The 27,516-nt window shown below is 42.0% G+C and overlaps 1 protein-coding gene across 1 annotated transcript in view; it reads left to right on the top strand.

Annotated features, from left to right (window-relative positions):
- The window catches only part of WDR63 (WD repeat domain 63), a 123,433-nt gene extending 96,185 nt beyond the window's left edge, over window positions 1-27,248 (top strand). Inside the window, 8 exon segments of the mRNA XM_027873926.1 lie at window positions 1,286-1,413; window positions 4,426-4,489; window positions 13,610-13,740; window positions 15,526-15,730; window positions 20,524-20,615; window positions 22,842-22,964; window positions 26,902-27,016; window positions 27,019-27,248. Of these exon segments, the coding sequence (XP_027729727.1) occupies window positions 1,286-1,413; window positions 4,426-4,489; window positions 13,610-13,740; window positions 15,526-15,730; window positions 20,524-20,615; window positions 22,842-22,964; window positions 26,902-27,016; window positions 27,019-27,047 (887 nt within the window). The 3' untranslated portion in view covers window positions 27,048-27,248.
- The last annotated feature ends 268 nt before the right edge of the window (window positions 27,249-27,516 follow it).

Below are 27,516 nucleotides of genomic sequence, written 5' to 3'. Positions count from 1 at the left end.
TTTTTCAAAAAAGGGAGAAACCTTAAGCCAACCTTAAGCTAACCTAATTTTTTTAATGGACAGAAAAATCAAATTAACAAAATTTTAAAATGAATAAGTGAAGTCACAATAAACATAGAAAAAAATAAAAAATTATCAGAACTTACTTTATGTAGTTATGGATCAATAAAATTGAGAATTTAAAAGAACTAAAGATTATCTGCAAAATATGAAATGCCCAGATGAGCAGAAATACAAAATAAAAATCATAAAAAAATATAATTCCAGAAAAAGCAACTGAACTAGTCAAAATAAAGGAACTACAAAAAAAAAAATACTAAAACTTGTCCAGAAGGATTTATAGAATTCTATCAAACTTTTGCAGAACAATTAACACCTATACTACACAATTTTTTCTCAAAAAGTGATGGGAAAACATACCCTACCAAACTCCTTTTATAAAACAAATACAATCATAGTAACAAGTGAAGGATGAAGCAAAGAAAGAGAACTTAAAGCCAACATCATTAATAAATATCTATTGAAAATTTTAAAATAAAATCCTGGTAAAAAGCCTGCAATGATATGTCCAAAAATTATTCAATATGGTCAAGTTGGATTTATATTAGGGATACAAAGATGGTTCAACATTAGGAAAACAATATAATTAATTGTGATCAAAACAAAAGCAACCAAAACCACAGGAAGGGCCTTTGACAAAGTACTACACTTAATTATGCTAAAAAGCCTTGAAAAACATAGGCATTGAAGGATCTTTTTAAAAATGATAAATAGTATATATCTAAATCAGGGGTCAGCAACTGTATTTGGTGCACCATCTAAGCTAAGAATTATTTTTTTTTTCCATTTTAAAATGTAAAACCATTCTTAGTTCTAAGCAGGTACAAAAACAGGCTGTAATTTGCTCACTCTGATCTAAATCAAAAGCCAGTTGCTATGCACTAGGAGACCACTAAATGCTTTTCCAATAAATTCTTGAATAAAGAAAGGACAGCTCCTTTCTCCAGTGTTATTTGACGTCATCCTAGAAATGCCAGCAAAAAAGAGAAGACAATGGAAAAAATTAAAGACATAAAGCTAAACAAAAAGTATTTGCTGATGACATGATGGTTGACTTAGAAAATCCTGACCTATCACAGAAGAGCAAATGCTTCTGGGCTCCATTTTGATCAGAAATAACTGTCGTGGTTTGTGCTTAATTAGGAACAATTTAAAGAACATTGCTTTGTGACCTGTCTTTTTAACCATAAAAAATGTATTTCTTCTATCCAAACATTTCTGAAAGACGCCCAGACACTCCAGCAGAAAGCCCAGATTGCAGGAGAGGACCCTTACCACAACCTAGAATCCGGTTTGGCCAAAATCCTCAAGCCAATAGAAGATTATAACACAAAGTTCTTCATTGGAACAGAAGTAAGTTGAAAGAGTGTTGAGTTGGGAGAAAAGCACAGAAACTGGGACACATTTTATATTTTCTTTGTTGAAAAGAATTTGCCATTTTCATACCTACAAACTTTTGATATTTTAAGTGTATCTAACTGCTTTAGAAACTTTTTTTTAACCTGCTATATCATTCTTTCTAGTCTAAGGGTTCTTTTGTGAACATAAAAAAGGTCATGAAATCTGTCATTTACTGCTGAAACCAAGTCTCTTGAGCAATGATCAAATACTGTATTTATTGATCACCTACCATATTTATGGCACTGTGCTAGTTACTTGTGCAAAGTCTAAGGCATGGTCCTTGTCCTCAAAGAGCTGAACTAACCCAAGAGAAGAGACATAAATGCAGGAAAAATTCAACAATAATAATAACTAGCATTTATAAGGTGCTAACAATAATAATAATAACTAGCATTTGTATAGTGCTTTAAGGTTTGCTTTACAAATATTATCTACGGTAGCTACTATTACTATCCCCATTTTACAAATGAGAAAACCCATTGTATAGATTCCCACGACTATCATTTTACAGATTATCCCCATCTTACAGATGAGTTGGAGTTTTCCTCTAAATATTATTAGATAGCCTCTGTCCTAATAGTACCTGTGGATCCTCATTGCCATCTTTTCCTGAAGCACAAGAAGCTGTTTCCTCCTCTGAGAGTCTTGTCCCTGCTTTAAGGTGAAAGCCTCAAATCAGTTGTTCAGCTCCAAACATGCCATGATACTTCCTTCCTTCTTTCCTTCCTTGTGCCCCATTTTTCCAGCCTCAAACCTCCTGATGAAGCCAGGATTCCCCTGGGCCTCCTCTGATCTTTTTTCCTCGTTGTTCAAGTGCTTCAGTTCTTTCCAGAACTCTCCATTCTCCATGATGACCCAAAGATGTTTCTCCAGGCTTTTCACCACCTCCTCTAGTACAAGGAAAAACCTGCATTTTGTTACTTGGTACTGTCATAAAACAGAAACATCCTGTGTGTTCTCTGCAAGGACCATGGCAAAATGGCCCTTGCTCCCCTTACTTTCTTGTCATCGTGACCCATGTCTTCTGCCCAACTGCTATAGTGAATTGTTGACTGCTTGGAGGGCCTGATTATTTATGGTAGGCTTCTGACCTGGACTCCCCGTGCAGAACCCTCTCAACTCATCTACCTTTCACTGGCAGTGAGCAGATTCCAGCTAAAACCTGAAGCAAAAAGAAACTCTCCTATGTAGGGCTCTAATATTCAGTCTTTATCCAGTTCATCTAATTAATAGTTCTAATAGCATTTATATAGCAATTTAAGGTTTGTAGAGTACTTTATGTATGCTATTTCATTTGATTCTCACAACAACTCTATGAGGTAAGGACTATTTTTTATCCCCTTTTTATTGATGAGGAAACTGAGGTTGATAGAGTTAAAGTTGCCCAGGGTCACCCAGGTAAACAAGTGTCTGAAGGTAAATTTGAACTTAAATCTTCCTGACTCTAGGCCTAACACACTATTTATTTGGCCAACCAGCTGTCTCAATTACTTACCATTTTCTCCTTTTCTTGTTTATGCTTTAGATCTCTGATATCTCTTCAAACTTTCCTGGCCCTCAATATAAAAAAGCTTTAAATCCCATCCTAAAGTTTCCAAAAAAATGATTTTTGTTGGTTTTTTAAAACCCCAAACTAGAGAAGTTCATTTAACTGAAAGTTATGTAGCCTGCTCCTATTTCTAAAAACTACAGAGAAACTGATTTATCATTGATATAAACTGAAACATTCATTCAATCGCTAGAATATTTACAGTTAAAGAATGTTGATTTTGGACATTATCTCTAATCCAGCCTCTTCATTTAACCAGGAAGGAAATTGAGCCTCAGAGATGAGTGTCACACTGCCAGTTAACAGTAGAGGAAGGTCGAGAATACCAAGGAATGACATTCATAATGTGCTTTATGGTGTATATAATTCTTTACATACATTGTATTATGGGACCATCACAACAATCCCACGAAGACATTACTACAGCTAATGTAATATCGTGGGCCCATACATTGAAAGCTGAAAGATCTTCACATAGCCAAGAAAGCATCTAAGTTGGGTTTTAACCCAGGTCTTTCTGGCACCAGGTCCAGAACTCTATTCCCTATACCACACTGCCTTGAGTCAAGCAGCACAGAGCACAGAACTGTAGCACTAAGAAGGTAAGAGAATCTCCCATTCTAGGTAGTCATCTCAATTCTAGGTAACCCTACAATCACAGAGCATCAGAGTTGGATGGGACCTTCAAGATCCAGTCCACATATTTGAGCAAGAATTCCCTTAGCCAGAAAAACAATGAAAATCAGAACAGGTAATATTTCTATAGCCATATTATAATAGCTAATATTTCTGTAGCACTTTAAAGTTTACAAAGGACTTGGCATATCTCACCTGACAAGCGGTCATGGAGCCACTTTCTTATCACGTATGAAATTAAACCCAGCTAGCCTGACTTCCAGTCCATTTCTCATTCTACTATATCACACTGCCTTTGTCTATTCAAGACAGAAACATCTAGAAGTTTTAAAACATCCATATTTTCCATTTTTATTCAGAAATTTGCCATTATTTGCCAACAATCTGCCAGGCAAACCTGGCATGCAGAACTGGGGCAATTATCTGGACTTGGATCAAAGAAGAAAACCCAGCAAGCTGCCCACTTACCTAGAACTAGCAAGCACAGTTTTGGGAGGTTGCTTAATTTTTTAATGCATCACCTGAATAATGGATATATGTGTGTGAAAACTTGTTGAAGAATAAAAAATTCAGTTAATCCACCATTTGGGAGAGGCTCCAAATGGCATTAAATAATATCTAATTCTTTTTCCAACTGTATTAATTGGCTTTTCACTAAATTCAGTTTTTGGGGGGTGTGGTATTATGGTAAATGCCATTATAGTCAAAGAGCATTACTAAAGAATTTTATCTTTCTATTATGTTGTCATTACACTTATGAGACTTCTGTAATGTTTTAGGATGGGGAAGTGATATACACGGATTGGAGGATGGAAAGAGATCATGATTCTGGAAGATTAATAAGTAAGTTACAATGGTTGCTGGCTTCATAAAATTGTTCCATTTGCTTCCAGCCTTGGTAAGCAGAATTGAGAAACACAGGTTACTTCTGAGGAGATCTTGCTAATTGGAATGAGAGTTGTGACTGTATTATGGGGAAATAATAGGCTGATATTGTCAGTTTATAAAAAAAAATTTAAAAAGTGAAAAAATCAAATAGACAGACCGAATGGGTCAATACAAAAAAGTTGGCCCTACTAGCTGTAGCCTTTACTCAAGTCCTACCTTGACAGCGTCCTCCTGATGCCAAGGTGAGCCTGGTTTTCAGATGTTCACAAAACCCAGATTCTAAATCAGAGTCTGGAGGCCCCCATCATGCTAGAAAGGCTTCAAGTTTGACCCAGTGATGCTGGCCTGCCTAAGCTCATCATTAAATTGGCAGTGAGTGACGAGTTTGGGAAAAACTCTCACAGACCACCCACCATGTTTTATAGTAGGTTGAACTTTGTATATGGGGAATCTGTGCTTGGCCCCGTGCTATTAAATGTGTGCATGTCAATGACTTGGATACAAGCATAGATCATGTGCTCATCAAATCTGTAGATGATACCCAGCAGAGAGGGATCCAGAAAGATTTCAAAAAGCAAGATCACTGAGTCAAATCAAATAAATGGAAGTCTGGTAGAGATAAATGTCAACCTTTACCCATGAGTTCAAAAAATCAACTTCACCGAAATAAGATGGGGGCTTATCTGAAAAAAGGTCTGGCGATTTTAATTTTTAAATTCAATATGAGTCAGTAGTTTGATGTGGCAGCCAAGAAAGTTAAAGCAATCTTAGGCTGCATTCAGAAAGGCCTGGTATCCAAGACCAGGGAGGACACAGTCCCCCTGGTTAGCCTACTTCTGCCATATTCTATTCCATACTCAGTGCCATGTTTTAGGAAGTACTTTGGCAAGCTGGAGCTTGTGCAGAACAGAGCAGAGCGGTCAGGAGATGGTGAATGTCTTGGAGATCACATAAGATGAAGATCATTTGAAAGAAATGGGGATGATTTGCCTGGAAAAAAAGACTTGGGGTGGTGGTGGTAGTGATTATGGTGATTATGGTGATGATGAGGATGATGATGAGGAAGAGGAGGAGGAGGATAAATAGCTGGCATTTATATAAGGGCATCTGGGTGGTACGGTGGATGGAGCACTGGGCTTGGAATCAGAAAGACTCATCTTCATGAGTTCAAATCCAGCCTCAGCCACTTACTAGCTATGAGACCCTGAGCAAGTCACTTAACCCTGTTTGCTTCAGTTCCCTCATCCATAAAATGAGCTGGAGAGGCAAACGGCAAACCATGTGTCTTTGCAAAGAAAACCGCAAATGGGTCACAAAGAGTGGGACAGGACTGAAATGACTGAACAACAAAAGCACTTCTATAGCACTTTAAAGTTTGCAAAGTGCTTTACAAATATTATCTCATTTTACCTGATTTTCAAGTATTTGAATGCCCGTCACACAGACACAGCCCTGCTAAGTTAAAGGCCCAGGTTCTCTGTCTTTGCTCAACCACTCCTTCATTGATATTCAACGCAGCTCTGATTTTCTGGTGCTTACTACATTGATTTCAAATGAAAAAACAGGAAATAGCGTTCTTTATGAACTTGCCTCCCAGCCCTGTGATAAGTGACAGCAACAATCTATTAAGAAGCCACCACTTGCCAAAGCAAGTCACGCAAGGCCCTTGCCGGTGGGGAGGCAAGAGGTTAATTAAGTCCCTGGCTTCATGGAGTGCTAGTGACAGAACTCGTTTATGAATTGTAGAAGAAGATCAATTTAGTTTTGGTTCACAAAGGAGGCTTGTGCCCTCCACAGTTTGTCTCTAGCTATGGGGTGGGGGGACGGACAAGGGAACAAAACTTATTTAGAACCTTTCCCAAAATGTCTATCATTAATTCATTCAATCAACATTAAATGTCCCCTGTTAAGTATCCACTCAGTAGAGGTTTGGAGAAGAAACAAAAATGAGGGTTATCCACCAGACAATCAAATAGAAAAAGACGACATATATATATATATATATGAGGATATATATATATACATATATACGTATATACATATATACATATATATACGAGGAACAATAACACAACATGGTAACTGTATAAGGGGTGCAAGTCAGATTCCAGGTATGAGGGTGGAAGGATCGATCCATACTGATTCAGGGCAGGGGTGGGAGGAACAAGGTCAGGGAGCACTTCACGGAAGAGACCGGCAATTGATCTGGGCTTCAAAGGATTGGTGGGAATTAAATAGGTCAGTCACAACCAGCACTTACTAAACTCTTCCTCTGTGCCAGGCACTGTGCTAAGAGCTGGGGATACAAAGAAAGGCAAAAATATGGTTCGGCTCCCCACGGAGGTAGGAGAGACAACGTGCATACAACTATATATATACACATGAGAGATATGCGGGTTAATGGGGGGTAATCTCAAAAAGACCCTGGGGGTGGGAGCTGGACCCACAAAGGCCTCTGGCAGAAGGACGATGGGGAGGCAGGTGGGGTATTTTATGTGTAAGGAATGGCATGAGCAAAAGGGAGAGAAGGCAGGATATATACATGGGACAGCAAAAAGTCCAGCTTGGCTAGAGCATCATACATGTGCCGTAAGATAAGGCTCGAAATACTGGCTTCCACACTGCTGATTGCCTTAAAAAAAAGTCAGACTAAGGTGTTATTTTATTCAGTATGAAATAGGGAGCCCCGGAGGAGTTTTGAGGAAAAGAGTTAACATTACAAAATCTTCACATAAGGAAAATTCAATAAGAAGAATGGATTTATTCATTAAATCAACAAGCATTTTACAAATCACCGGCTTTTGTAGAGTGTTGGGTTGGGCACTGGGGAAAACAGGAAGTTTAAATAAGAAACTGCCCCTGGAGCTTGTAGCAAGATAGGCAGTAAAAGTAGGAAAGAATGGAGGTGGGAAGGCCGAACATGAGGCCGTCTCCCAAGTCAGGGCTGGCAGTAATCAAGGCTCGCACTGGAGTGGAGGCAGTGGCCATAAAGGTGAGCGGGCAGATAGAGGAGGAAAGGCAATCAGTAGCACTTGGTGCCTGAGAGGATGAGGGTGGGGTGGGGATGAGGAAACCGAGCGAATCATGGGCATCGACTAACCTTTGAACAGGATGGCTTGCTGAGTGTGATGGCACTAGCAGAACCAGGGAGGTCACAGAGAGGAGCGAGTGGGGGAGGCCAGGTGAGTTCAGTTTGAGAACTCAACACTTGGAGCTGGAGATAGAGATGGGGCATGGCCAGGTGGGGAGGCACTGCAGGTAGTGTGAGGTCGAGAGAGAGGTCTGGGCTGGAGATCCAGTCTTTGGAATCATCTGCAGCAAGGCCATAGCTGATGGTGGAGGAATGAAGGAGATTACCGAGGAAGAGAAGGAAATATGGCTGAGAATTAGCAAGTTGGGAGAGACAGAAATAACTCTATATGAACAGAGGGACGAGGTTGGGACCTGTGATTTCAATGACCTGGGGAGCTCTCCCCTCTCTACCAATGTGGATCAGGAACATCTCTGTAACCGGGAGTCCTAGAGAGCAGAGTGGGCCACCGCAATGAAAGGCTGAGAGACTTGCCCAGAGTCACACTGCCTGCGTGTGTCAGAGGAAGGACTTGAGCCCAGATGTTCCTGGTCAGCTCCCTATCCACCCACCACACATCGTGCTGGTTCTCTCCTTAGAAGACTAAGGAGCAGAATAGCACTTGGCCCACAGGGCCATGGTTGAAGCGCTGGGGACATCAGTAGAGCACAGAAGCAAAGAATAACGAAATTCAGCACCCACCCACCCCACCCCCCAGTGCCCATAGGTTAGCCCTTTCGTACCTTTGTACCTTTTTGGGTCTAGTATTTCAGTGAGGTGGGAACACTTTCCATTAATACAGAAGCTTCTCCCCCATCTCATCTCATTGATGTATGAAAGAGAAAAGCATAATAAAAGAACGTTGCTTTTAAATATTCAACAAAGCAGCTCCCTAGGCTCCTTGGGCACACTCTTGTATATATTACTACTACTACTACTACTATGACTACTACTATGACCACCATTACTAGTACGACTACTATGCCTATTACAACAACCAATAGTTAATATTTATATAGTGCTTACTATGTGCCAGGCACTGTGCTCAGTGCTTTATAATTATCTTATGTGATCCTTCCAACAACCTGGAAGGTAGGTGCTATTATTATCCCCACTTGACAGATGAGGAAACTGAGTCAAACAGAGGTTAAGTGACTTGCCCAGGATCACACAGCTAGTAAGTGTCTGAGGCTAGATTTGAATTCAGGTCTTCCTGACTCCCTAAGAATAAAACCTTTTTCTTCTAAAAATGAATTTAAAGGGTCAGCCTCCAGTTGATACCAACTGAACTACATGTGATGAAGAGGGCTGATTTGGTAGCTTAAGTGACAAAAGAAAGAAATTGAACTTGTGTGAGCGCTGAATTCACAGACCCTACAACTTCAGTAAGGTAGATGAGTTTGACGTGGCCTCGACTGGAGGCTGCTCAGGAGCTGGGAAGGGCTTTTTTGGAGCTGTACTTGTTAGGCACTGGAGGACTGTGTAACCGGCCCACTGGCTGTCCTCCTGCTAAGGATCCCTGCATCTGGCCTCACACAGACCAGGTGCATTCCTAGGGGAGCCTGGCTGCCAAAAGAGGACAGTCATGTTCTTCCCCCGCTGGGTGGCTTAATATGCTCCCACCTCAGAGTATGGACCTAGAGTCAGGAAGACTTGAATTCACTTCATCTCTGTTTGCCTCGGTTTTCTCAACTGTAAAATGGGAATAATAACAGCACCTGTCTTGCAGGGTTGCTGTGAGAGTCAAATGAAATATTAGTAAAGTGCTTAGCACAGTACGTGGCACACAGTAGGTGCATAATAAATGCTATTTCCTTTCTTTCTCTTCCTCTAGAGATAATCTTTTTTTAAAACATCAAGTATTTTAAAGTACCTACTATGTGACAGAGATTGTGCTGGGGACACAGAGATAAAAATGAAACAGCCCCTGCCCTCAAGAAGCAGGATCACCCTCAAACCAACCTGTGGATGTGTCACAGGTCAAAATGAGGCACATGGTTACATTGAGACATAAAGGAGTGCCAGTGCCTTCTTCCCAGCTCCATCCTTTCCCAGAGGGATCAGAAAGCGCAGATTCAGAGCTGGACGGGAACTGAGAGGCCACCTGTTCCAACCCCTGCATTTTACAAATGAGGAAACCGAGGCCTCCACAGGTAAAATGACTTGCTCAGGGTCACACAGCTGAGTGGCCTCTCAGGGACTTAAGATTTAGTGCTCTCACCACCAGCCCCCGCGGTGTCCTGAGCACCGCCGCTGCTTCAGTGCTGACAGGTGCCGACCCTCCATTTCCCACAGCTCACACACAGCATCAGTTCCACCAGAGGTCTCAGTATTAACCTGTCTGGAAGCTGCAGACCCAGTTCTGTGGGTTCTGTTAGGGCACAGAATCTTTTTAAAGATGCCGAGAAGCCCCTAGGTGATCTCAGAGCCGCTGATTAGACCCACACAGGAGCTCAGGTGGTCCAGGGGAGCGTGGGCTGACTCGGAGGCAGGAAGACCCGAGTCTGAATCCCACCTCAGACACTAGCTGTGTGACCCTGTCCAGGTCACCTGACCACTCCTGGCCTCAGTTCCCTGTATGAAAACGGGAATAACAATTGCACCTACCTCACAGAGCGGTTGTGAGGTTCCAATGAGGTAACCTGTATGCGTACAGCACTTTGCAAAACCTTAAAGTGCTCTAGAGATGTTAGCTCTTATTATTTTAGGATCATTGATTTAGAGCTGGAAGAACTTCAGGGCATCCAGTCCCATGCCCTCATTCTACAGTGAAGAGACTTGAGGCTTAGGAAGTACCCTTCCCATCCTCCAAGAAACTTTTCTGAACTGGGTTCAATGTTTGCAGCAAAGCTTAGGTTTGGCTCACATCTTGGGTTTCCCAAAAGGAATTAGTAGGTTCCCTTTCAAAAAGGTACAAAGCACATCAGGCATAGGAGCGGCTAGGTGGCGCCATGGTGCATAGAGTGCTGGGCTTGGAGTCAGTTCAATCTGGCCTCAGACACTCACTACCTACGTGACCCTGGGCAAGTCACTTAACTCTGCCTCAGTTTCCTCATCCATAGAATGAGCTGGAGAAGGAAATGGCGAACCACTCCGGTATCTCTGCCAAGAAAACCCCAAATGGGGCCACAAAGACTCAGACATGACTGAAATAACCAAACAACAATGGATTAGACATAGAACAGCCATTTATTTCCCCTACCACAAAAGACATTCTTCAAAACACAAAAGACTCTGCGCACCAGTAGCCAAGTACTTAAAACACAAACTGGCATTTGACTTTTACCTTGAATCTACAGCTCCACAGTTCATCCAAGGTCCACATGTTCTGGCCAGCCTAGCCCATGGTTTATTTTCCTCCAAGAAGGGCAGAGTGGCTGTTAGAAGCTACCTTCCGCAGGGCAGCCTCTACCAAGTGAGGAAGCCAGGAGTTCACGAAACTCCCACCGCAGCCACTAAGCTCAATAAGACCATCTCTGGCCGTCCCCTTAATCATAGGCAGCTTGTGCATAGAGAACAGGCCTAGAGTTAGGAAGACCTGAGTTAAATTCTGGCCTACGTGACCCTGGGCAACTCACTTCACATCTGTTTATCTCAGTTTCCTCAGCTGTAAAATGGGGATAATAACAGCACCTGTCTCTCAGCGTTGTTGTGAAGGTCAAAGGGAGTAGTATTTGTAAAAAGCCTTAGCATAATGCCTAACACAAAGCAAGTGCTTAATAAATGCTTATTTCATTTCTTTTCCTTCCCTTCCTCAACTCTCAGGATTGCTGTTTGGTCACCTGTGCTCGGGGAAAGGAACCCTAAAGTGGGAATGTCCACCAGGTTCACCCAGATAAACCCAGATATTCATACATAGTTGGGGAATGGGGAGTAGGCAGAGAAGACATTCCCTCCCTCAACCATAGAAAGCCAAGGGAGATCTGTCATAGTGTGAGAACCAGGTTCAGAAAAGAGGATGATGGGAGAGAGTAGGCTGGTGCTACCCACCACCCACCTCCACTAAAGGGAGGAGATGACACATGCTCGATAACCAGAAGCCTCTGGATGCATGACGGGCCAAACACACAGCTAGGAAAGAGCAGCTGCAATCCAGCTCCTCTCCCAACTATAATTTTAACACATTAGAAAACGGTTCACTAGAATAAAAATTAATGTTAAAACACTATGACTTATAGATTTAGAGCTGGGAGGGAATCCATCAGTCATTTAGTACAACCCCCTTATCTTATGGATGCAGAAATAGAGGCCCAGGGAAGTTCACTGACATGCCCAAGACTCGGGTAAGAATCAGAGTCAGGATCCAAACCAACAGCCTGGGGTCCCAGAGACTTGGATGATTGCATCCTGTCTCGGAACCCCGAGGCCCCTTGTGAAGGCAGTGATCTGAGGAAGCTCCATTCCACTACCATCATCTTTTCAGGGAGAAACTAGGAGTACCTTTTAAGAACATTTTGTTTTAAAATATAACTCACAGCTCCTATTCCCGACAATGGCAATATCTGGGCCAGTGCTGCAATGCGAAAAAACTCCACCAAAGGGCGCCAGGAGACAGGAGAAAACTGTTCTGACAGCCCAACCAGAAGGAAACAAGGCTGAAGGTAGTTCAGAATGAAATTAGACTAACTGAAGGTTCCGTGAGAACAGCAACCTTCCACCTGCCCCCTTCCTTTCCTTTGGTGTTCTGTATTAATGCAGCAAAGCTACAGTTATACCCTACTTAAAGTCAGTGAATCATTTCCCACTTAATTAGCAGCTCACCCTGTGTCTGGGCAAAGAGGAAACTGTCCAGGACCCATAGATGGGGTCAGTCAACTTCAATGAACATTTATGAGTGTTAGCTACACACCAGGCTCCATGCTAGGCTCTGGGGATAAAGAGACAAGAAAAGAAATATCCCCTGGGCACAGCTAGGAGGTGCAGTGGATAGAGCTCAGCCTTAGAGTCAAGAGGATCTGAGTTCAAATCTGACCTCAGACATTTGACACTTACTAGCTATGTGACCTGGGTAAGTCACTTAACCTGATTGGAAAGAAAGAAAGAAAGAAAGAAAGAAAGAAAGAAAGAAAGAAAGAAGGAAAGAGAGAAAGAGGAAGGAAGGAAGAAAGAAAGAGAAAGAAAAGAAATATTCCCCTGCCATCAGGGGGCTTCCCTTTTGCTGGGGAATGTGACATGTACAGAGTTATGTAAGATATGTGAGACAGAGGGAGACATCACCGAGGGCTGTGGAAATCAGGGCAGTCTTCTTAGAAGAGGAAGCACCTTGATGGAAAATAAGGATTCCATGTGGAGAAGAGGGATAAATATGTCCTGAGTGTGAACTTCTTCATTCAAACAACATGGTGAGGTTCAGCATTCTTTAGGTGCTTTAAAGTGAACAGATACAGTGATCTATAAACCGCTTTGATTGTTATTTAGTTTTATAACCTACATTAGGTGAATAGCTTCCAAAGATTTAACGTTTGTTGAATGAATAGAAGTGGATACCTGAACAAAACTTTCTTAGGCCATTTCCCAAGATCCCTATCAGTTGTTTATTCATTCAATAAATATTAAGTATTTCTCATACACCTAGCACAGGGCAATGGCTTCCATTGTGAACCTAGACTAAACTGACCATATTCTATCTTCCGAGTTCTCTTACCAGCCTACAAATCTCTATTCAAAGGAAAAGAATTGTTCTTGGGAGTTAGAGCTGAAAAGAATTGCAGAGATCACAGAGTCCAATCCCCTCATTTTACAGATGAGGAAACTGAGGCCCAGAAAGGGGAAGTATTTTGCTCGTGTTGGAATGGGAATGCAAACCCAGCCTCCCGCCTCTAAGTCTTGTGTTGCTTCCATTCCACCAGTCTGCTCCCCCTGGTGCCAAGAGGCTGAGTTTATCTCTTCTCGTACTCTCCCCGCTCCCCCAAACCGGGAGCCTGCTCTCTCACCCTTCTCCTCATCTTCACTGGTAATTGTCTCAGCCATCTTACAGGCAGGAAATGACCTTTCCATCCTAACAGGTCAGAAGCCGTTGAACCGATACGCGGTCCACGATGGAAGCATTAACACTGTCCAGAGATCACCTTTTTACCAGGACATTATCCTCACCATTGGGGGCTGGAATGTGGCCATATGGAAGGAAGGTGTTCCTGTAAGTTCTGTGCATAATGGCTGAGCAAAAACTGTGGCTATGTTGTACCCGGTTATTGAGAAAGAACAATGCACGAGCTGCTCTCCCATGCTAGTGCGTGTGGGGCACAACTCATGGAAACTGCAACAGATGGCCAGCGCCACAGCTTGCGAGCAGATCCACCCTGAGCTTTTCAAAACAATCCCTTCCTTTTATCTCCTTAGAACTAGCTCGTCTAGGCGAACAAAACAACATTCAGAATTCCCACTTTACCATCTACTTGGTCTGCTTATTCTCTGAGACCCAGGGCTGTCTTCCTTGAGGCTTTGGCTAGCTTTGGGCCCCTCACCTCCGACCTCCCATGAGTCCCCATCAGTCCACTAGGAAGCCATGAAGTATGAGGGACAACATTGCCATTAGCCTCTTTGTCAACACTGGGACCGGGGACGGCCGTGGTAGAGCAGAGACAACGGATAGAAAGGTCAGACTGGTAGAACTGGTACTATAGCAATCGGTCCATCAATCAACAAGTATTAAGTGCTTAGTATGTGCCAGACACTGTGGAATCTGAAGAAAGGAAAAGAACAGCAATAGTTCCTGCCCTCGAGGAGCTTCCATTCTAACAGAGAAAACAACATAGAAAAAAACAGTTATAGAAAAGCTAAGTACAGAGTAGAGAGAAAGGCAGGGAGGAGGCGAGAATGCCGAGCAGTCAGTCAGGGCTTCACAAGCGTGCCTGACTCAAAAATCAGGTTGAAGCAGTGAATAAGGTGCCGAGCAGGTAACCACAGATCAGAGAAAATATGCCAGAGCCCAGGGCAACTAATGGAGAAGAGAACCTAAATGTTAGAGGCAAAACATGAGCCAAAGGAAACAAGGGGCAAGGTCAGAGGTCAGGCTGGAGCCCCCACCCCAAAGACACCTTGAGCCCAAGCTCATCTTCAGCTTCAGCCAGGAAGCTGACTCACATATGGTCCTTTCCAGGGCCATGGCCAATCCCAGGCCTTCATTATTTCAGCTGGTTGGAGTGCACACTGAGGCAGTGGAAATGTGGGTGGATCCTGACACTCTTCTCTTGAGGAAAGATCCCAAGGGATGTTCCAACTATTGTGTATGTTATGGAGGGGAAGAAAGAGAAAGGTCTCCTGAGGCTGGGCAGCCAAACTCATCCCAAATAGTCTTTATGAACCCCATGGCAAGTCTTGGCTACTTTCCACTTGGAGGCTTGTTCCATGACTTTGGCCCGGGTCTGGTGAGGACGAGCAGTGGGTGACTTACAGTAGGATTGGCAGAGGAGTTCCCACCCTCCGCTGCTGACTACCAGGGCTGCATGGAGATTCCAGCAGCAGCTGAGCCCTTTCAGACTCCCGTTTGTCAATCTTAGATGGAGAAGGACAGTCATGGGTTGTGTCCGCCAATTAAAATGTGAACACTTTGAGAGCAGGGACTGGTTTGCTTCTCTCTCTGCATTCCCAGTGCTCAGGGACATGAATGCCCTTCCGTTCCATTCCGTTAGGAAAGCTGAGATCAGAATAAGAAGTCAGGGAGCACAGAAAATGAAGAACTGAACCCCGCGTTTCTTTGTTAAACCAATCCCTGAGGGAGGACTTCAGTGGGGAGCATTAAGAACATAAGATAATAGTCATAATGAACTAGTACTGAATAAAAACTTAAGACTTCCCTTGTGGAATCTTCAAGAAAATTTTAGATTTGCCATGGAAAATCATCATTTATTTCATCTGACAATAACCACAGGCTTGAAGCTTCTCTCAGCATTTACATGGGGTTTTGTCTCTTTCTTTTCAGCAAGGACCACTCCTTCAGTCAGCCTGCTCAACAAAAATGTACACTGCCGGACATTGGTCCTTGACGAGACCAGCAGTATTCTTTGTGGGCAAAGATGACGGATACATCGATATTTGGGACCTGCTGGAGAAAACTCACGAACCGGCCCACACACAAAACATATGCACAACATCAATCACATACATCAGACCCTGGATGGTCTCCAGTAGGTTAACTTTGATAAAGAGGCAACCTGAACTCATCTCATTCTTTATAAATAAACAATAGCTGGCATTAGAGAAGTGCTTTTGAGTTGGCAAAGTGAGAAGCTCTGGGGTGCAATGGCTAGAGGGTCAGTCTCAAGGCCAGCAGGACCTAGGTTGAAGTACTGCTTCCAATGCCTACTGGCTCTGGAAGTCTTGGCAAGTCACTTGGACATCCTGGGGATCTGGGCCCCCCTTCTAAGGCTAATCACAGGCCTGGTGTCTATCCCTGAACCAATGTATGCTTTCAACAAGGACAGGCATTTTAGCTTTATTTTACCAATGAGGAAACTGAAGGCAAATAACCATGGTCACACAGCTTATAAGCAATGGAGTAGGGATTTGGACTCATTTCCTGATTTCAAGTCCAATAGACTTTCTACTATGCCCAGTGCTCCTTGTTAACCTATTAACAAGGATCTTTTAAAGTGATCTTACTTAGTATTAGAAGAATCATAATGTAGGAAAAAGCTATAAAATGGTCCTCTGTCCCATCCTACAGGAAGTCATATGATCCATCCCTAACAGATAAAAACCCAGCTGTTTTTAAAGACTTCCAGAGAAGGAAATGCCACAGCCTCCCTCTGCAACCCATTCCAAGATTTAACAAGTCTCCAGTGTGAAAAAATTATCTAACTTAAATCCCTCCTGTGATGAGCTCAGCATTATGACTTTCCCATCCATTCTGGAAGGTGAGTGTGAAAGAAGGCTCCCTTCTCCATGAATGTGATGGACTCAGACCTTGAAATGGACAAAACGAAGAAGCTAGTGAGTACTTTGCCGAGTTCACTTGTCTCCCAACTATGGCAGCCGCCTTCCTCCCCGGCCCCTAGCCTGATTCAGACACTTGAATGGAAGGAGTGGCTACGGGCCCAGCTGTGGCTAGCCTTCCTGTACATTTCTAATGTGCTTTGTACCTGTTCAAAGAGCTTTTACATGAGAAGGATAGTTGATCTTCACGGTCACTCTGAGGAAGGGTTCTGTCCCCATTTTAGAGCTGATCAACCTACAGTCTTAAGGTTGGAAGGAACCTTAGAGATCATTCACTCTGTCTGAAATTAATTCCCTCTACTGACCTTGACAGATGGTTACCTGGCTTATCCTTGGACATCTCCAGTGACAGGTGGCCCACTATATGACTTATCCCCTATTTCTGTCATGGGCTCCATCATCCTTCCAGCCACCAAGGTCACAATCTTGACGTCATCCTCCTTATTTTCACTCACTTCACAAACTCAATCCGATGCCAAATCTTGCTGTTCCGACTTCCACAACGTCTCTCACACTCACCCAGCCACCCTCCCTAATGTACATCCTCATCACCATTCAAAGGGACTGTGGCCACCACCTTGCCAACTGGTATCTCAAGTGTCTCCCCACTCCAGCCCATCCTCCATTCAGCTGCCAAAGGGATTTTCTGAAAGTGCAGATCTGACCTTGTCACCCTCCCCCTCTTTACTAAGTAAACTCCAGTTTACTATGACTATTATCTCATGGATCAGTTATTTAAAGCTATTTATAATCTGGCCCCTTCCTCCTCTTCCCTTCCCTTCATATGATCCACAGTCCCCTAGTGCTGGCCTCCTTGCAGCTCCTCAAACATGAAGTTCCATCTCCCACCTGCCAGCCCTTCCACTGACAGTCACTCCTGCCTAGAAAGAATGCTCATCTCACCTCTGCCTCTTAGATAACTGCTTTCCTTCCAAGACTCTGCTGAAGCACCACCATCACCTAGAGGAGGCCACTGCTTCCCCTAGTTACTGGCATCTCCCCTTATTTGCATGGTGTCTCCCCTGTTAGAGCGTAAGTTCTTTCAGGGCAAAGGCTATGTCATCTATGTCTTTGTATTCCTAGCACCTAGCACACTGCCTGGTACACAATAGGCGCTCAATAATTGCTTGTTGATTGGCTGATCGGGAAGTTCTTCCTTGAACTGAAGCCAGCCTTTGTTTCCCAATGGTGAAAAGCACAGTAGGTTCTGCCTCCAGTACCAGAGGGCAGCCAGCTGACATCACTGCCAAATGACACAACAGTGATTTGAATACTTGAAGACAGAAATGATGCCCCCAAGCCCCGTATCTCCTTATCCTAGACTAAACATTCCTAGATTCTTCAACCAATCTTCCTATGACACGGCTTCAAGTGCCTTCATCATTCCTGTTTCCTTCCACAAGATAATGCTACAAGTGTGTCCAAGACCCTCTTGAGGTTTGGTGATGAGGAGTGACCTCAATATTTAGGGTCTACAGAGCGTTGCTGTCCTTGGCCAGGACATTATACTTCTCATAAGGAAACCAAAGCTTATGTTCACTTTTTTTTAATGTGTTCTTTTATACTTGAGGTCATTGCAGGGCCCCCAGTGAAGCCTGACACAGCCCTTCCTGCTGCTGACTGCTGACTCGGACTGCCAGATTGTCCCTCTCATTGGCTTAAAGACCAAGGCTTTGCACGTCCTGGGTAGAAGCTGCCAGGCACTAGTCTGCCAATCCCTAACCCCGATCAGCAAACAGAGATACCACACAGCAGGCTATCCTGAAATCATTCCCCCATGTGTACCTGTTTCCAAAAGCAGCTGACAGACGCAGAAATTCCCAAGGTCACAGAGTTAGGGGTGAATCAGAGACTAAGAAGAATTGTTCTTTTTTTCCCTTTTTAACTAGACGGATGGTTTCACTGCCACAGAGGACATCCCTCTCCATGCTGCCCCCTCTCTGATGTCTACATGATGCTTTAGGTTTGCAAAGTGCTTTCTAGCACATATTAATCCCCAAAAAAGCCCTGAGAGAGCATTTTACAGGTGAGGGAGCCATGCCTCGGAGAGGTCGTGGACTTGCCCTGGGTCACAGAGCTAGTTTGTATCCGAGACAGAATTTGAATCCATGTCTTTCGGATTCCAAGGTGAGCGCTATCTCCATGAGATCATGCTGCCTCTAGATAAGACTCTTGACTAGACACCCTCCCCTCAACCCCCATCTCCTGGATCTTGGTCCTGTGATCTGTCTTCTACAGAAGCAGCAGCAGAGAAGCCCTAATCTGAACTCATTCTGCGATGGTGAGGCTGTGAAATCATGGTAGAATGCCTTGGGACCTCAGCAAACAATAAACCAGGGCTTCATCCTTCCCAGTCTCCCCAGCTGGAGCTAGACTGTGACTGCTTAGATACATCCTCTTCCTTCCCTTCTCTAGGTTACGTAATTCCATTGCTTTAGCCTTCCCTTCCCTATACACCATGTTTTCCAATCTTTTAATCTTTATGACTATCCACTGAACTCATATCAGTTACTTTGATTAATCAGATAAATAATTTGGAGGGCATTCTGCATAAGGCTTCTTTTATTATTATTATTATTTGAACTAATAGTAGAAGACTGAACCTGTCATTATATTACCATAAGGAACTCCCAGGTAGGGAAACTCCCTTTCCCAATGTGGCTCAGAACCTTCTCTACAATTTAGGTTGTTACTCAGTTGTTTCAGCCATGTCCAACTTTTGTGACTCCATTTGGGGTTTTCTTGGCAAAGATACTGGAGCAACCCTGCTCATTTCACAGATGAGGGAACTGAGGCAAACAGGATGACTTGCCCAGGGTCACATAGCTAGTAAGTATCTGAGGCTAGATTTGAACTCAGGTCTTTAAGACTTCAGACCCAGGCACTCTATCCACTACACCACCTAGCTTCCCTGTCACCACCTAGCTGTACTATTTGCTGCAATTTATAGTCTTATGTTTATATTATATATTCACATGTAATACATATTTAAATGCCAGAGCATAGAGAGGATAAGTAACTTGCCCAAGGTAAGGAAAAAATATATAAAAATGTTCTTGGTGATTAAAGATAATTCCTGAGAGAGAAATATTATCCCTTTCTTTGGAGGGGTGGCCTGAATTTCTACAAGGTTCTCTGATTCCTAACATGTTTGCAGTGTTGCATTTGTCCCAGAGATACATAGGCATTTACTTTCATTCCATTCTTTTATTTCCCTCTCAGAAAGATTAGACATAGAATTTATTTTGATTATCCCAACTTCCTAATGTTTTCCAGATCAGCCATTGCTAAGCTATACAGTACCCGTTGTCAAGGTGTTTGCTACTTTTAATTAATCCAAAATCCTAATTTTCCTAACTTTTCAATAGCAAGAATCTACAATCTATTTGAATGAAGTCTCCTGTAGAGGAGAAAGGAGAAAAACAACAAATGTGATGAGTTTTTTTAAATGAAAATTCTCTAGCAGCATTTGATATTTTGTTCATATTTTAAAATCTCAGGGAAAAAAAAATCTGTTGCTCTGTGGCAGAGAAAGCAATGGGTCTGGTTGCTGCTTTGAAATCCCTCTGGATCATGGGAAGCTTATTTTCCCTTTGAGTCTTACAAACTAAAATATCCTCTAGAAGTATTCTTTGAAAATTGTCCCATATGTCATCATTCCCTCTGAGCATGTCTGTTATCTACCCACTGAGTTAGGATGGAAAGCTCACAGAGAAGCACAGACAAGGAAAGCGTGGTTGGAGGAAGGCTCAACATGGCTGACAAAAGGTTTAGAATCTTTGTTCTTTCCCCCAAACTGGAAAAACTGACTTCCATATGTCTATGTGGTCTCTGCTGTAAAACCCAACCAAGGCTCCATGACCAATGCAACCACATGTAGAAGCAACAAGTCCCTGAGGAGACTGCAAAACAAAAACACATGGGTGTTTAACTTCTAAAATTACTTTTTGTTTGCTAAGTTTTTCCCCTTTTAAAAATCTTTCAGCAAGGCAGCAATTTGTAGCCATAGCTGATTATTTTGGAACGCTGCATATATTAGAAATTCCATGGACATTATGTCACCCTTTGGCCAATGAGGTTGGTAATATTTTGCTTTGGGGATTTGTGTGATTAGATATCTCAGGGGCATTATTTTCAAAAAGTTGTTTTAGTTTCTTTTAACTATGGACTTACTATGTTTAGAAACAATGGTTAGCTCTTTTCTGTGTGGTCATACAGTTCAGAAAATTCTAGACTTCGGCATCATAGATGTAAAAAATGGAGAGGATTGGAGGGCGGTGATAGAAGGGAGGGCAGACTGGGAGAGGGAGTAGTCAGAAGCAAAACACTTTGAGGAGGGACAGGGTGAAAGGAGAGAGAGAATAGAATAAACAGGGGGGAATAGGAGAGAGGAAAATATAGTTACCAATATTAACTGTGAAAAATAATTTTGAAACAAGTTTCTCATTTCTCAAACATAAGAGAACTGTGTCAAATTTATAAAAAATAAGCACCATTCCCCAATTGATAAGTGATCAAAAGATATCAGTTTTTAGATGAAGTAATCAAAGCTATCTATAGCCATATGAAAAAAAAATACTCTAGCTCACTATTAATTGGAGAAATGCAAATTAAGACAATTCTGAGGTACTATCTCATACCTATTAGATTGGCTAATAGGAGAGGAAAGGTAAAAGACAAATGTTGGAGGGAATGTGGGAAAAATGAGACTTTAATGCACTGTTGGTGGAGTTGTGAACTGATTCAACCATTCCGTAGAGCAATTTGGAACTATGTCCTAAGGGCTATAAAACCATGCATACCCTTTGGCCTAGCAACACCATTCCTAGGTCTGTATCCCCAAAGCAGTAAAAAAACAAAAAGGAAAAGAACCTATTTGTACAAAATTATTTATGGCAGCTCTTTTCTGGGAGCAAAGAATTAGAACTTGAGGGGATGCCCATCAATTAGGGAATAGTTGAACAAATTGTGTATGTGATTAAGATGGAATACTATTGTACCATAAGAAATGATGAGCAGGATGCTCTCAGAAAAACCTGGAAAGGCTTGCATGGGCTGATGCAAAGTGAAATGTACTGTGTACAAATTATAGCAATATTATAAGATGATCAGCTATAAATGACTTAGCTATTCTCAGCAATACAAAGATCCAAAACAACTCTGAAGGAATTATGATGAAAAATGCTATCCATCCCCAGAGAAAGAACTAATGGTGTCTGAATGCAGGTTGAAGCAAAGTTTTTTTACTTTCTCCATTTTTCTTGAGTTTTTTTTTTTTGGTCTGTATTTTCTTTCACAACATGACTATTATGGATGTGTTTTGCATGACAACACATGTATAACCTATGTCGAATTGCTTGCCTTCTCAATGAGGGGGGTGGGGAGGGAGGAAGGAGAGAATTTGGAACTCAAAGTTTTAAAAACAAATGTTAAAAATTATTTTTACACGTAACTGGGGGGAAAATAAAATACAATTTACCTTAAAAAATGGAGAGGATTGTAGAGGTCACTGACTACAACCCCTTCGCTTTATGAAGGAGAAACCTGAAGCTCAGAGAGGTGAGGCAAGGCAGAATTCAAATCTTGGTTCTCTGACTCCATCATTTCTCTACCAGCTGTTCCATTGAACCCTCCTCCTCCAAATAAGCCCCACTAGAATTTACTCAATGAGTAGTCATTCAGTCAAACAGGGAGTTTGCTCATATTTCATAAGTCAAATAAACTATAATCGTAGGGGTGGGAGACCAACCAAAAGAGAACAGAATTGACTTGAAGAGAAGAATTGACTTTAAGAATCAGTAATTATGAAAGGAAGGATATGGGTTACAAACAGCATGTATGAAGTTAACATGAAAGTATAGTATCACTCTTCCCCAGCAGACTGTAAGTACAGTGAGTCTGTACTACACAAAGATTTGAACCAAAGGAAAACCACCAAGAGCTCATAACTTTTCCCCCTTGGGGAAAGAAGTGCTACTTATATTCACACCAAGCACAATTCAACATAAAAGGTTGAATTGTAGGTGGAATTTCTCCCATGAGAGATGGACCTGTAAGATACTTAGCAAAGTCACTGATATATATATATAGTTTTGGACAAGTTTGAGAGTACGTTTGCATCAGCATATGCTACTTGTGACTTATCCAGGGCCTACATAAATGAGTAAAGCAAAGAAAGGACCTGGAAACTACTATCTCCATTCTGTAACTTCTAATGATCAAAGGCAACGTGGCTGAGCTTTGTGCTATCGTTTGAAATGAACCTTCTGGATTATGCGATTGTCTCTTTGTTTTTGTTAACAGGTACAAAGTGTATACCATTACTTTGACAGAGAGGTCAGTCACCTGAAATATACAGAAAAACGCAAAGAAATCCGAGCGAAGCAAAAAACAGATTTGCACCTGGAATCAGAGAAAAATAAAAGTGTAAGTGAAAATTTAAGAAACAAACCTTTTTTTCCCCCTCTAATATCTAACCTTCTGTCCTTCAGCAGTGAAGACTAGCTTTGGTCAGGTCCTCTTCCTTCCCCATCTGTCCTCAGGGTAAAGAAGATACTTCTCAATTATTCATAAAAAAGGAGATGCCAGTCTGATGCCCTAGGAAATCTCACCCAATTCCCTATCGAGGATTTTCTAATAAAAGCAGAGAATTCCTTTGGGATGTATTAAAGGGCCAGGGGTGTTGTCTTCGTCTGTCCAGGACAACCAGCACCAGGTGGTTTGGAATGTATGTAGGAGGTGCAGCAAAGAGGTCGTGGTGGCTGGATCACAGAAAGCATAGAGGAGAATAATGTGTAATAAGCTTGGTCAGACTGTCACACAGAGAAATATGTGTTTTACCCTAGGGGCAACAGAGAGGCACTGAAGCTTCTCTTTTCCTTCTACTACATACAGCTTGGTTTTTTTAAAAGGATTTTTCCAATTTAATATGTAGTCTCAACAGTGTCCTGCTTCTCTCTATATCCTCCTGAACTTTCTTTTGCTTTCTTTGTTGTATCTTTTAATGATTCATTGACATTCTTCTCTTTCTTTTTCTTCACTTTTTTTTTCTGGTGAGGCAATTGGGGTTAAGTGACTTGCCCAAGGTCACAGAGCTAGTAAGTGTCAAGTATCTGAGGCCATATATGAACACAGTCCTCCTGACTCCAAGGCGGGAGCTCTATCTACTGTACTACCTAGCTGCCCTCCTTTTTTTTTCCTTTTTTTTTTAAATAAAGTGTCACTATCATTCCCCTGCCTGCTCTCATTTGGGGGAAAAAAATCAAAAACTTTCATTGTAATCAGTAAGTTATAGGCACAAAAAAACAAGTTAATAGAGCTCCTTGGGCCGGAGAAGTATACCCTGGTAAGACCTGTGCTTTACCTTTAGTAAAATCTGGTCATGGCTCAAAAGCTGCAGACTGAATGACTATCACTTTGGCAGCTGTATGCATTGGAGAGGGGAAAAGATCATAAAGAACTACGATGGTGGCAGAGAGGCGCAGGACACAAACCAAGAAAAAGAGAATTAATCCAAAACATCTGTAAGCAAAGCTTCAGAGAAAAATAGAGGTTGGGCGAACATTCAATTAGAATTTTTGAAAGTGGTAAAGCAAGTTTTTTATTAAGGAAATGAGAGCACTTGAGAAAAAAGTTGGGGGAAAAATGAGAGCTATGGAAGAAAGAATAAGAAAGGGAGTTAAGAACTTGGCACAAGATGCACAAAACCTTGCCCAAGAAACAAAACTCCCTGAAAATCCATATGGACCAAATAGAAATCAACAAATACACGAGATAGCAAGAAATATGACAACAAAGTCAAAAGACTAAAAACACAGAAGAAAACACATGTCACAGCAAAAACAACTGACCTGAAAAAAAAAAGTTTGAGGAAAAGAAAAGAACCAGTGGACTATCTGAATGCCATGACCAAACAAAGAGCTTAGACATCAAATTTAAAGAAATCTTAAAGAAAACTACCCATGTCTCTTACAATGAGAGGGCAAAATGGAAACGGAAATAATCCACTTCCTGAAAGAAACCCCAAAATGAAAATTCCAAGCAATATCACTGCCAAAATCCAGAGCTTCTAGGTCAGAAAGAATACTGTGAACAGCCAGAAATAAACTCATTATGTATATAGATCTCTACAGATTCTCAATATCTCCGTTAACATTTAATCTAATGTTTAATATGTGTTTGGCAATCCAATGATAATCCTACTGTTTAATGAGATTGTACCGCTAAACACTGTCATGGGTGACAACAATAGATTATGAAAGTAAGATTTGCCCAAATGAGGCTGATTATAGCCTCTGACATATATTGGCTGCGTGACTCTGGGCAAGTCATTTAACTTCCTGGTGCTCTAAGCAACTGTCTAAGAATGTAAATGACAAAGAAGGAGCCAGGAGGCTTTGGTGGACATGAAATCACAGACTCAATCCCTATCTCATCCTATAGCATTCTTTCCTAGTATAGATACTTGATGCAATTCACTGTATTTTTTTAAAATATCATCGGCTCTTATTCTGTTTTTAATGTTTCATTCATTCCTTTTGTTGTCATTATTATGGTTTTACACAGAAGTCATTTTTCAATTCTTAGAAACCTGACAAGGCAGTCAATCAATAGACATGTATTAAGTGCCTACTATGTGTCAGGTACTGTGCTAAACACTAGCTCACAATCTATACTCCTCACTCCTCAAACAAGGAAAAACAAGTTAAGCCAACTAAGTAATCACATGGCTAATGGAGCAGTGCCATCACTAGGTATGCCCAAAATCTCAGAGAATGCCTGCTGACGGCACTACCGGAGGCCAGAACATGGCTTCCACATCATGAAAGCTGCAGGACCCATGGCCATGGCTCAAAAGCTGCAGACATAAATAAATAACAAGACTAGAGGGGTCAGAGATGTTACAAGCTAAGCACGCCTGATGGTAGAATGAGGAGAATGCCAAGTAATGATTGATCTTTCAGAATTTTCCAGCAGTCCAGATGATAGACAGGAACTCGGAGCAATCTAGGGGATCATCCAGTCCAGGTGTTTTTTACCATGTCTGATGAAACCTATGGACCCTTCGTCAGAATAATGTTTTTAAAAGCATACAGCAAAATACAAAGAACTATTGTAACTACAAATATAATTACATAAATGCTTTTTAAAAAGAGTTTATAGACTCCAGGTTAAGACCCCCTGATCTAGTCTGACCCTTTCATTTCACAAAAGGAAACAGAGGCACTGAGAAAGGAAATGGCCTATCCAAGATCACACAGACAGAACCAGTATTCCAACCCAGGTCTCCTACCCCCAGTTCCTGCCTTCTTTTCACTACAGCAAATTGCCTCTCTCCCTGCAACCAATTTCTAATTAATTAAAAGCAGTGATTAGTAACTTGGAATTGTGCTATCCTAGAACCAAAACTTAACTACTTTTAAAAATTAAAAGTGAGTGAAAACTGTTTTTGTGCCCTATGGCACCTTGGGAAAGGGAATAGGTGTGTCATGTTACAAAACCTAAAGGGACAGAGTGTCCTAATTTCCAGAAGGCCTGACTGCAATGTGTGAATTGCAGAATAGGTCATTAGCATGGACATGAGTGTAACAAGAGCATGTATGGGGTGTTCTGGGAGGATTAACACCTCTACTGTGAGGGTTTGCTGAGCCCTTTCCAGGGCTGCTCATCCATCTTTCACCCAACTCTCACCTGGGGCTCTAAAAAGCTATAGCATGCACAGCAGCCACACCCCGTAAAACTGTCTCCTCAAACAAGGTTGACAGTAACTGACAGGCCTTCAATCCCTTGATGAGTTAGGGGTGTGTCTACCCCAAGCATGTGAAGACTTCCCCAGGTAGAATGGGCAGATGAGAACAATTTGTTCCAACAGAAATGAAGGCGGCTGAAGCAGGCGCTGGGGAACACTTAGAGCTTGGTCAGATATCGAAGATGCCACGGTCATCCACTACATCCAAAGCTATCACCAGTAGTCCTGGCTTTTGTCTTGCCACTTCATGACTCTGGAAGAGAGAGTTAAGGCTGATGACTTTGCGCAGCTCTGCCTCACTTAAATCCAGTTCACTTGCAAGTCAAGACATCATCCCATGATGTCATTGGTCCTCTTGGAAAACAAAGAACAAACAACATTTGTCAAAAAAAAACCAAATTTTTTTTTTAGCTTTTACAAAGAAAAATTGACTTCAAAGGTAATAAAAAACAAATCTACAAACATCTCTGCTCAAGCCTTCTAGGTTGATTTAAATGCAAAAAAAGATAGAACATTTCCACTAGACAGTAGCAGTCTAGTGATTCCAATCTTCTCATACATCAGTACTCAACTTTAAGTATCTAATGTGATTTCCTTTTCCTCTCTTTTCCCCAGAAAGCTGTTCAAAAATCAAAAGAACGGTTAGAAGCTGAGTTGAGGCTAAACTATGAAGAGTATTTGAATTTCGAAAAACAAGTGCTTGGAAACCTCGGGGTGATCCCAGAAACAGAGTCCCATCCTCATTCAGAGACCTCATTTAAGTGGCCAACCCCTGGGCTATCTTTCTGAAGATTTCTCTACTTCAGGAATGTCTCTTCCCCCTTTCTGAGTAATGACTCGCTTCTCTATCAGTTTCCCATATTTAAGCTGTACATAAAATGAGTAGGGAAATGAACATAAGGTTATTAATGTATAAGTATAGATAAATTAACTTCATTGGCATTTATTAAAACTCAGTTTGAACAAGCAGCAAGATTGGCTCCCTTTCATTCACATCCCAGAGATTCTAAGCCTGCCTTGCAGAACTTCCTTATGGGAATTATTATCAGCACTGAAGGGGACCTAGCAGTTGCTCTCAAAGATAGGCTCTCACCTATCACCCCTCCCCCCAAGATGTAACCACTGAAACCAAAACAAAAGCTGAGGCCGACCCTCACTCTCAGATTTAATTTTGGCTATCCCCACCAGTCAGTCAGTCAACAAGCATTTATTAAGATTTTGATCTATGCC

This window comes from Vombatus ursinus, unplaced genomic scaffold, assembly GCF_900497805.2.
Source record: "Vombatus ursinus unplaced genomic scaffold, bare-nosed wombat genome assembly UNPS02014803.1, whole genome shotgun sequence".
Lineage (NCBI taxonomy): Eukaryota > Metazoa > Chordata > Mammalia > Diprotodontia > Vombatidae > Vombatus > Vombatus ursinus.
The sequence above is the reverse complement of the archived record's forward strand: the minus strand, read 5'-3'. Positions and strand labels throughout refer to the sequence as shown.